Source organism: Centruroides sculpturatus, unplaced genomic scaffold (assembly GCF_000671375.1).
Source record: "Centruroides sculpturatus isolate CEXI.00-Female unplaced genomic scaffold, Cexi_2.0 scaffold687, whole genome shotgun sequence".
NCBI classification, from domain to species: Eukaryota; Metazoa; Arthropoda; class Arachnida; order Scorpiones; family Buthidae; genus Centruroides; species Centruroides sculpturatus.
Window position 1 is genome coordinate 348984 of NW_019384879.1, and position 12736 is coordinate 361719.

Consider the following 12736-nt stretch of genomic DNA (forward strand, 5'->3'; position numbering starts at 1 on the left):
TTACAAATAAAGAAGTTATTACCTTTTGAATTTTACATATTTCTATTGTTACAGTCCTTGTGTGTACCAAAAATGCAATAAAACTATCTTATAAAGGTCAGACTGAATTATTGAAGCAAAAATGGAAAATCTAAAAAAATTAACATGGATCATTATTGCATTCCTAGTTTATTAATAAAGAAAAAATCTACCCAATTCAATGTATAAACTTAAGTTTGTTAAATTATCCTATCATCCCAAGCCAAAAGAAGAACTAATGGAAAATAAGGTGTATAAGTTTATCTCAAAATTAAGATTTACTGACATGGATCATTCTTTCTCTGAGGTTGTCATATACACACAGAAACAGGATTGTGTGTACTGTTTTTACTCTAATATAATACTATAATAATTTTATAAAAACTATTAGCATAATCAAAGAGACAATTTTGTTAATAAAAAATTATCAATGTTGTTGGAATTAATTTTAAGATAGTAAGATAATTAATTTAAATTTTTACAGGTTCTTTGATTATTGTATATTAATTAATTAAAAAGTTGTTATAAAACCTAAAACATTTTCAAAACTGATGGTTGTAAATGATTGATGATTATTACTCAATTAAATATTGTAAATACGATATAATTTACAAATTTAATTGTAAATTTAAAAATACACTGTTATACAGATCATTTATCAGTTGTAACTCAAACTTTTATATAGTTCAAGAACCCTTTTTAATAATACACAACCTTTGACCCTGTCAAAGACACTTCTCCAATACTGTGCATTTTTACAGTCTGGACAAGATTCATGAAATGAACTGTAATAATTTTTATTTTCATCATTAAATTCATGATGATTTTCAATTTACTTAATAATAAATTGTTTTCAAGACAGAAGCACATTTATGACATAATAATTTCAACACCAAGAAATTTACTTTCAAAAATCAGATTAATTCTGTTCATTTGATTTAGAATTCTAATCAAGATATCTTAAAACATTTCTATGGTCTAAAAATAAATAAATCATTTAATAATTATTCTTTTGACCTTATAACAACATGAATTTTTCCCACTAAACTTTCAATTATACAGTATAAATATTTTCAATATAAATTACTGATAACAACTAACATTTTTTGATACTTCAAAAGTAAACAATAATAGTAATAGCTATCATCACATAACACAACACTATATTGACAATTTGCTATACTTTGTAGATATATTATAATTAAGGAATCGATATTAAGTAGTTAATCATAAATACTGCATTTTCTTACCTTTTCTTCTACAGAAATGGTAATCTGTGGTTTACTTTTTGTGCGTTTATATATGGGTTCTAAATACTGTTGCCTTCTATGGGGACTGCCAATGTAAACATCACCCACGCAATGTTCCAAGAAGTAATCACCTGTATTCTCCAATACATAGCCATTATCTAAATTTGCAGTTATGTTTGGTTTTGGGAGATATTCAGGCAAACTGAAAAAAATAATATTTTTTATATAAGTATTTCCATTCATATATATATATATAAATTAAAATTAAAGAAGGTAAACTCCAAAAAAACTAACTTCAGTTTGATAAGAATTATTCTGATAAACTATAGTTTAGGTGCAGATGATTACAGTAGCTGTTACAATGCAAATGCAATATAAAAAAGCAGTTTAATACAAGTATAATGCATTTTTAGTTCCTATATTCAACTTGTTCTCAGACAGCACATGAAAACTTTACATTACAGAAAGATGTGAAAGCAGTGAATATCTAAGGAACAGATATGAATGGATATTGTTAAATCATTCTTGCAGATATCTCATTACATGACTGAAAAGAACAAATTTCTTGACTGCATTATTTCCATCAATAACTGCTAGCTACAGACAAATTAAATCTTGCCTATTTTAATTTATATCCAATTACAGTAAAGAAAAAACAAAAACAGCACTTTTACTGCTTTTACTATAGGTTTCCTCAGGTATAAGTGATTTAAACAGAAACAAAGAACTAGCGATTATTTATTGTGATATCATCACAATGCCAGGCTGTAATGTTTTGTCATATTTTTAATTTATTTAATTTCAAATACATGCTCTCCACTTCAAATTAGTACTGTAGTGTCTTGCTCCTATATATCATACCTTTCCTTTAACAACAGAGTTAACCAGAACATCTATCTAACACCTTTCAGGGAAAAATTTTTGAATTGAAATAACATGACTTCTGGTTTGCATTGGAAGTTCTTATATAGTTCATCAGAGCCTCTTATCCCTAAGGTTTCCATATCTGGTCTCATATTTCATCTAACTCACTCCATCCTTGAGATTAAGGAAAGACAGACAACCTGTGGGAATTTATAGGTTACAATTTTTCAAATTGTAGCCCAAAAACAGTGACATTTGACTTACTTTCATTTCTTTTTCATTAAAGGGCTTCCTCAGGTGTAAATATTTGGTTTTTTTCTTGTATGTTGTTATTTCATATTCTAATGTTGATCTTTTATATTATTTGTTGTATCTAAAATCTAAGACAACAGATGCTTACTTATCATATCAAATCAATAGTTGAAGATGCTTTATAGCTATCAAGAAATACTTAAATGATGACTCATGCCACAAGACTGTTCAATGCATGAAATGATCAAACTAAAGAACATCATTCCCATCAGTGGCTATTCTTTTTATTGGGAAATGTTGCTTTCATGATATGTATTTTCAATGTACTCTTACTTTTTCTATTGTAAAATAGTCTTTATTCTTCTATTTCATTTTTTTTTATGTTTAAAAATTTTGTGTAAAAGGACAGATTATGGAGATACACTTCAAGAACACAGCAAAGTCACATACATACAAGAAAGACATCGGCCATACATGAAGTGTTTAGCTGGCAGAAAAGAGAGCAAGGGAAAGGAGGAGGGAGAGGAGATGGTCAGTAGAGAAATGTTCACTGTTTGGGGGACTAGATACTGTAACCTTAGGTAGGATCCCTCTAAAGGGTCTAAAAGAAAACTGGAGTGTAGCAAACACCAATAATTAAGTGCAGCCACAAATAGCTAAGTGTAGAAGTTAGTGCCAAGTGGCTATTAGTAGGAAGACTTATATCTACTTAATACTAATAAAACTGAATGTCATCACAAATCTTAATATTACTTAACAAAATCCATAAAAAGCGAGTCTCAATGATGTAAAATTGCATTTGACCTTCACAGATTTATATATTACTGTTAATTTTTGTCAACTTAGCACAATTAGAAGAAAGAAGAAAGTCTAGTGTGAAAAAAAGTATAATTTGGCAAAAAGATTGGCTGTCTCATCCCTTTCATATGAATAAGAATAGTTTGATACTCAAAATGCAGTCCCAAAATTCAAATAATAATTTGGGAAGATATTCACTTTACAATTTCTGAAAAATGAGGAAACTATTTCTTTGCTATATGGTTACTTTTCAGCTTTCTCATTTATATTTCTAAAATCTAAAGTTTTTTTTTTTTTTGAGAGATAGAATTGAACACATTTGTCTAACTACTACAAAGGAATGGAGATTAAAAATGAAACACTTTCACCAAGTTCTATTTTTGAGAAAATGGATAAAAATATCAAAAATATTTTCTCAAGAAGAAGAAAACAAATCTTTAAGGATGATATAAAGGTCTGCAGAATTTGAAAACAACAATTAACCAATTGACATCTGTCAAATTCAAAAATAAATGACATTTTGTTTTCTTATGTAGTGTTATTATTGAGATAGGAATAAAATATATACATGTGCAATTATGCTCTCGATAAATTACAAAACAGTGAATTAAATCATTCATATGAAATTGATGTCTTGTTTAATAATCAACATTATATTTATAATTGTATAAATAGTTGTATTCTATTGATTTGACCATCATTAAGAAAAACATTTTTGATAATTACCTTTTATCTTTACTATTGATTTGACCATCATTAAGAAAAACATTTTTGATAATTACCTTTTATCTTTAGTATCTATATTTTGCTGCAGTTCCCATTCTTCTTTTTCAGATTTTTTTATAACACCATCCTGACGAACAGGAGATATTTGATTTGCCTGAAATTTGATTAAAAAATATTTTGAAATTATTATTTTTATTAAGTAAAATATAAATATTTCCTTTAAATAAGTAATATTTTCATGTATTAATTTCTTATTCATTCATTATATTAAATGTAAATATACAGAGTGACCATAATTAAAGTTTCCCTATTCAGAGCACTCTGTAACTGTAACCAATAAGTGAATTAACACCAAAATTTGTAAACAGACTATGCAAAGAATGTGTAAAAGGATTTTCCAGAAAAAAAATTTAGTTCAAGTGGTAGAGTCCTGTAAAATGTCCTCTACCACTAGGGGACATTTTACAGGAAATACACACACACAAAAAACAAAAAAATGCATTTGTTCTGCAAGGGACATACCATCATCAGAAAATCCTTGCATCAGCATTAGTAAACTACTGATGCAAAGAATGTTGTTCAATATGTACGGTACCACTTTAATCAGATGTAAAATTTGAAGGCAGTGCAAAAAAAAAATGCAGATTGACTTTTTGTTTGTAGTGCCATATCTTTGTTTTCATTGACTTAGTTTTAATCTGTTATTTTAACATTATAAATAATCATAAAATCAAACATTATTTGCATAATGCATAATGTAAATTATAGTCATGTTAAGGTTGGTCTTCATTTTTACTGTTTTTGTTTTTTTGTATATTTTCCTTAATGTGCCCAATAGCAGAAGCTTTCAAACTAAAAATTTTTTCTTGCAAAATCATTTTCTGCATCCTTTTCATAGTCTAAATACAAGTTTTGGTATCAATCCACTTATTGGTTACAGCTATAGTGTGCTCTGAATAGGGAAACTTTATGGCTACTCTGTATATTTATATTTTCAAAACAAGTTACAAGCTTAGAAATTTAGCATTTTTAAAACTGCAATGTTTCATACTATACTAATTATCATATTTTCAAAATCTGTTTTATGTAATAAGTATTAATAAAAACTATAGAAATGTACAGTATATGAAAATTTTTAAGACATTTGAATTGAAAAGACAAAATTTTCTAATAGACTAACCACAATTGCGCAAAATGAAAGTACATAAATTTTACAGAATCTTCTGTCATGTTATATACTTAAATTATTTAAGTATTGTATCAATGACTATAAATAACCTTTGCAATTATTTAAAGTTTAGAATATTAGTTTGTTGCTGTTATTTATATATTTATTATTAAATAAATAATTAAGTGTATGTTTATTTTAATATTTCTCAATTCATAATAAATACTGAATTAAAAGTGGTGACAATTTTATAATAATTCTACAATATGACTAACAGATTTCAAAAAACAATTTATTTACTTTAAGTTTAAAATAACTGATGTATTATGCATAATTATTAAACCAACAAAATATACAAGATTATCATCTTGAATACGTGGAATGAAAATATTTTAGAAACTCACTAGAGCAACAAGTTGTTTTTTTAATTAATAAATATACGGTGGAATCTCATTATAATGAATTTGATCTCAAAAATATTTAACTGACAGCAAACTTTCAGTTTAATAAATTGTTTCATAAATGGACTTCATACTTAGACAAATCAAAAAATGTGTGGTACTTATTTCATGCAAACATAGTAGTCAATTTAATTTGCACTTCCAAATCATATTCATTCTATACTTTTGTTTCTTACACCAGAGGAGACTGAGTAGAGGGAATACCTTTCTCTGAATGTTCCTTAATTCCTTGCATCTTAAAGTGAAGAACAAGATAAACAACAAAATTAAAGATGGTCATTTATACCATTTTATACATGTATTTATAACTCGTAGCTCTTGTTGAGGTTAGTACGCTTGCAACTTGTTAGCTACTTCTGAATTTATTCTACTCAACTGGAGAAAGACAATTGCAAAGAATAGAGAAAAAAAAGTTATAGTTCAGTGAAAATTACATGAATTCTATTACTACAGGACTGACAGAAAAGAAATGTTAACTGATAATTTGTAATAAATATATTTGTACAGCTGAAAGATTTTTTTATGGGTTCCTAAGGAGGGAGGATAATAAAAAAAATCTTAACCTATACTAAAAATATATATATTGAAAATTTTTTAAAAAAGACAAATGAAAAAGTTTATTTTGAATATTTCTTGAGTTTAAATATAAATTTATAACCTGAAAAGAAATTTAATGTAATTTTTAAAATATTTTTCTTATTTTAATACAAGTCCAGAATAAAATAAAGAATCAATATTCATAATATACAAAATAATCCTGAAGTTTCAGAACTATTTCATTTTTTAATACTCTCAGGATAAAGAAAAAAAAATTTTATTAAATATATAATCTTTAAAAGAAAATTATAATCATATCATATTACATTTTGTTTCTGTGACAACAAAATTAGTTTTACAATAATTTTCTATATGATTATTGTGGTCTTAAGACCATGTGATTTAGTTCATTGTTGACCTTTTGTCTGTCCAAATGGACTTGTTGTGGTTAGGAAGGTCAAGCAGTAGGATCCAAGTTCCCTAGGGCTCAATGATGTTGGCGGGATCTGAATCTAGAAGTACTCCTGTACAAGCCTATAGGACAAAGGACATTTTTGGTTTGGCGAGTGAAAAGAAAGTCTCAATGAGCAGCAAGATGTTATTCCCCTTCTTTCTTCTCAGGTTGTGCACATCACAAACAGTGGGTGCAGGAGAGAGACAGAGGATTAAGGTATATATTGTGATAATTGTGAGTTTTGAACTGAATTGAACTGAACTGAACTTCAGAACAGTGGAAATAAACTTTTGGTTCTTTCATTGGAGTTATGACAATATTTACTTTATTGGATACAATTTTCAATTTGTACCTGTATAGCTTAGTCAGTTCTCCATGCAGGTACAATTTTCAATTTGTACCTGCATGGAGAACTCTCTAAGCTATAGAGAACTTCTTCGCATTATTATTAAAAAATGAAACCTATTAGAATTTAATCTTTATAACTATAATTAATAAAACAAAAAAAAAATCACTAAGATTTTAGAATAATAGGATAATGTTTGCATTTCCCCATTTTGCTATTATCTGTCTCACAAAAACAGTATACAACTATTAAAAAATACAATGAAAACTTAGATATAGTTAACATTCTTGGGATCAAAGATCTTATCCACTTACAGAAGTTTTTTAATACACTTAACATTTATTTAAAAGGCAGTCAGATATTGTAAAATATACATGGTTTTTTGAAAATAATGTGTGATAAAAACAGAAATCAAAAATAATCAAAGAATCGGTTGCATAAAAATAATTTAAATAAATTAGCATATTTAAATGGCACATTTTCAGTGCCAAATTGTTATTTTGTAATAAATTTAATAATTAGAAATTAATGGTCAATTAATTTAAAGAAATCTAAAAAATCTGGCCTGAAATAGCACTCAAAACTGCAACTACAGTACACTATAAGCTATACAAACATTACCAATTATGTTATCTAGCCTTCCCAAGTATGATATTTGTCAATTTTCCCAACACTTGACTTATTTGATTCATTCTGCTTCTGTTAATCTTTTGTCTTCAAAACTCTGAATTTCTTAATGCTTCTCATCCATTATGCAAGGGAAAATGCCAATGATATCTTTCAAGAGTGTCAGAGTACTATCTAAAAAATAAAACTAAAAAATCTCATTTGATCCATTTTAAAACACAATTCGTACAAAATAATGGCACTGAAGATGATCATGTTTTTTTTTATTATTGTTCATGAGAAACACATAATCCATTATACTGTCTGTTTAAGTGGTAATATAAGAAACTTTTGTCTATTATTTGCAGGAGGTATTGTCCCCTTAATCAAAGGAAAAGAAAATCAGTAGTCCTGTTACAATGCTGGAATCATATATTGTGTGTATAGTTGTCCTCTAAACCCAGATTTCATTGTATAAGCTATACATATTTATAAATTCTGTTTTAAAACTTACCTTTCTTGCAAATATTTGTGTGCATGAATAATAAAATTTTCCTTCATCTTTCAAATGGTGTTTAAGTCCACATTGAGTAAGTTTACTTGAAGCAGATTCTGTTGCAGTTTCACGTTTCTGTATAATATAATCATAAGTAGAAAGACCTTTGCACACTAAGAGTAAAAAAAGAAAAAATAATAAATAATAGCGGTTAATTTTATTTTCTTTGTTAGTTTTAAAAGTTATATCTTAAATACAGTAGTATAATGCCATAAGTTGAAATTCTTTTTATATCAAGATGATAATTAACAGTTTTGTCTGTAATAAATCCATAACAAATAATGCTATGTTTTTAATATCTGTATAAATTATTTAAAATAACTGTTCTATAATAACAAACTATTCTTTATGACCAGTTTGGTCACCTTATCTTTATAAATGTTTGAAAGAGAAAACGTAAACAAGCAGTTATTTATTGTGACATCATCTCAATGCTCTCAATTTTAGTAGTCTCTTGCCCCTGTATATCACACTTTTCCCAATAACAATGGAATAATGCCAGTCATCTATCTAACTGCAATCAGGAGAAAATTTCTGAATTGAAATAATGTGACTTCTGATCCAAACTTGAAATTTGTATATAGTTAATTGGGCCCTCCTGCTTCTAAGCTTTCCATATCTGGTCTTAATATTCATCTATCTAACTCTATTCTCACGATTAAGAAAGGACAGACAGCTGCTAGTGGGAATTTATAAGTCTACAAGTTTTGAAAATTACAGCCCGAAAAATGCAAATAAGAAATTGTTATAAATTTTTTACTAAATATAGTGAGATGTATATACTTTCTCTATAACTTTTATCCTTTTTTTAATTTTGAAATTTCAATCAACATATATTTAGACTGAAAGAAATAGGAATACATATTTTTCAAATAATGAAATTATTAATAATGTATAAAAATCTTCTGTATACATTCTTATGGAAAATATTAACACAGCTTAAAAGATATTTTTTAATAAGTTATATGAATGATTTCTTTAGTAAATAATGAAATTATCCATTCATATTGAATTCTAGTACAATTCCAAGAGAGATTATTTATTGTATTATAAATACAGGTAAATTAACAACAATACTTACTGAGATATATATGAAATATCAATAAGTGTCCCAATAATCCAATTGCAAGGAAAGTCAAAGCTATTATTGTAAACACCACAATGAGGAAAAAAGTACTGCTGACTGGTACAAATACTATAAAAGTTGGTTCTAAAAATAAAAAATAAATAAATAGTAAGTAACAGTAAATTTATAATTATTAAAAATTTCAGTTTTTACAAGGATAGTACATTGGAACTTAGAAAAGAATTTTCTACCTGATATATAAAAATTTTATTTATTGTGATGATATCACAATGCTGGGATGCAATTTTTAATCATTCAGTGCAATTGTAAAGTCCCGCTGCTGTGAGCCACACCCAGATGGCTTGAGCGAGTGATGACATCATAACTTACTTTAACTCTTTTGACAGATGAGTTACCTGTGATGTCATTACTTCTTTCCTGGAAACTCTTTCTGTTTCCTTGCCCACTGCAGAGGAACTTTACAATTGCACTGTATTTAAATTTAAATTATCATAAGTGTCAATTCTATACCAAACTTACTGCTCTATATAATAAGATAAAACTTTTGAATCAAAATCATGTAGCTTCCGATCCATACCAGAAGTTCATATATTGTTAAGCTTTCCATATCTGGTCTCAATTTTCAACTAACTCATTCTCAAGATTAATGAAGGATTAATATATGCGAATGGAAATTTATAAATCTGCTATTTGAAAATTGCAATCCAATTACTATTAACATTATTAACTAAATTTGTAATGTAAATGACATTTCCATGCATATAATATACAAATACTTTATATGTGCACAAAATTTAACAGCATGTGAAAATAATTGAATATACAATAAACCATGAATGATAAAATCATGTTTTATATAATTTTTCATTTACTATCATTGATAAAACATATCTGAAGAATCAAAATTAAACATTTATTTTAACAAATATAAGAATATACAAGGTATAAATGCAAAAATGCTCATAGAATTTTCTTGTAAGTACTGGCCATAAAAGAAATTTGTAAAAGACAATCTAATATAGAAATGATGTTGACTTTTCATACTTTCACTATAAAAATAAGATTTGTTATTCAATTCTTTACCACAATATAAATGCTTTTATTTCAAAAGTTTTATTAAATCAGCACAATTTATAAAATAAAATGCTTTGGATATTTTATCACTAAGGATTTTAACTTTGTATATAAAGTATGTCCCAAAAGTTCAGAGACTTTAACAAAAAAAAAATCATATAAAATCAACAAATTGACAAATTACAGTGGGCTTTACATCAAAAGGCTTGTCATGAAGGCTTGTCATGAATGTTTTGATATAAGAAAAATTTTTAGTTCAAATTTTCACCAATAAGCACTGTACCATTTGCATCACAAAAATATGCAAACTTAAATCCTTTAATTAAAAAGAAGAAGTGGAGCTATATCATCAGTATTTTGTGCAAATCAAGTTATTAAATGTATTAAACTCGATCCTGATATTGGTGGATAAGACACTTCTTGATGAAACTGCCACAGACCTTATTATGCTTCATGCATTTATGAATTATGTTACGACAGTTGCACAATGTCATTGGTTGTGATGGCAGGCACACTAAACAACTACTGTTGTAGCATGTTCGTAAATGCAAATGAATAAATGCTATACCACCTTCACTTTTTTTTCATGCTATTCTGATTGTATGATAATATAATAACGTTATCTATCAGTGAAAATTTGAATTAAAATTTTTTCTCGTGCAAAAAACAAAAAAAAATTCTTTTTCCATGACAAGCCTTCTGGTGTAAATCCCAATTGCCATAAGTTGAAATTCTTTTTATATCAAGATGATAATTAACAGTTTTGTCTGTAATAAATCCATAACAAATAATGCTATGTTTTTAATATCTGTATAAATTATTTAAAATAACTGTTCTATAATAACAAACTATTCTTTATGACCAGTTTGGTCACCTTATCTTTATAAATGTTTGAAAGAGAAAACGTAAACNATACATGTAAGGAATATCTGTATTTTTTAAATTCATTCACATATTCTGCTCCTAAGGTTTAAAGTGTAATATAAATTAGTAAGAGCTTATTACTGTTTGATGAATCTATTTCAATATAAAAAGTCAAAGCAAACAACTTTTTGGATATTTTAGTTTACTCTTTCTATCCCATGAAGCAGATCTTTTCTCAGAACCATTGTGAGTTTGGCCAGGTGGTGAGGGACAAGGCTTGACATATGCGAGACAGACTAAATATACCCCAAGAAATTTTTTGGAGTAAAAGTTATAAGATTAAACTTAAAATTCTATTATGAATCTAAATAAATGAAATTCTATATGCAAAATTAGTTAACTATGTTAGATAAAAACATTTTATATTAATATGTAGCAATTATTTATTAAAATATGTTTAATTATTTTCTCTAAAACTTGAAAATATAAATTTCATATAAAAGCCCAAAATGAATTTTGAACATTAAAATATAATTTATAAAGAATTTAAAAATAAAAGAAAAAAATTGCATAATTAATAATTGCATGAAATGCAATGCTTTATAAGGTAATAAAAAAAAAAATTAAAAATTTTTGCCATTCTGGATATAATTTATAACTTATTTATAAAATGTACATCATTATCAGCCATTATGAAGCAGGCAATGATTATAAATTAATTAAGAGTATTCAAGTAGGAAAAATATTAATTAAACTACAAGAGTATATCGTTTAACTAATAATCAATTCAACAAAATACAAAATTTACATTAAAAAATATAATAATTAGAAATCTCGGTACTGGGTGATAGATTGTGTGTAATAAATAAAGCAGCGAAACATAAGAATGCAAAATATATTTTTTTTATAAATGTTAAAATGGTTAAAACACAAGCAAACATTTTATTCAAAACATTTAATTTTGCATTTATTTAATAAAACAATAGATAAACACTGTTTTCAGAGTTTTAAAAAGCAGCATTACTTAAAAAGCCCTTAATGTTGAATAACTTTATATTAGTTATATTTTTAATATTTAAAATTTTAAATTACTGTTAATAACAAATATAAAATATTACAAAATTTAACTTTTCAGCTTGGATTTAGTAATTAAGTTACATGTATTTTTGGAATAATATAAGTAAATTTTACTTAACTTATATTGAGACCAATGATGAAATTCAGTAATTCTTATGTTTTAATCTATGATATTTATGAAAAATTTACATAAATATACCATATTTACTTGAATATAAGATTCTAACCAATGTAAGATGAACCTTAACCTTTCAACAGTGGACTAGTCGGGTATGGTTCTACCCCCAGTAGTGGAGAATAAACTGAAAAATTTTTTAAATATTTTTCCTCACGTTTTTTTTCATTACTGTTTCAAAAAAAGATTTTGTAAACAGTTATGTCTATTAAAGAAAAGTCTTTTTATTGTTACATAATTCATTTTTTATGTGAATTTTTTTTGCAGAAGTTTTAACTAGTTTTTGGCGACACCTCTCAAAAGAATTTGATGACTATAGTTATCCCTCACAACTGCTACACGATCGCCCTTGACGACTATAGTCATCGCTCACTGCTGNGTCCCACTGTAACTCATGACCCCCCCCTTCATTTCCTAACTTCT

The 12736-nt window shown here is 26.6% G+C and overlaps 1 protein-coding gene across 2 annotated transcripts in view; it reads right to left on the reverse strand.

Annotated features, from left to right (window-relative positions):
• Positions 1-12736, reverse strand: part of LOC111631004 — a 54670-nt gene that overhangs the window by 6068 nt on the left and 35866 nt on the right. For both annotated transcript variants that reach the window (XM_023375186.1, XM_023375187.1), the window contains exons 9-12: positions 9118-9246; positions 7995-8149; positions 3965-4062; positions 1269-1470 (exon numbers count right to left, since the gene is read on the reverse strand). In XM_023375186.1, coding sequence (XP_023230954.1) covers positions 1269-1470; positions 3965-4062; positions 7995-8149; positions 9118-9246 — 584 coding nt within the window. The remainder of the gene's footprint in view (positions 1-1268; positions 1471-3964; positions 4063-7994; positions 8150-9117; positions 9247-12736) is intronic.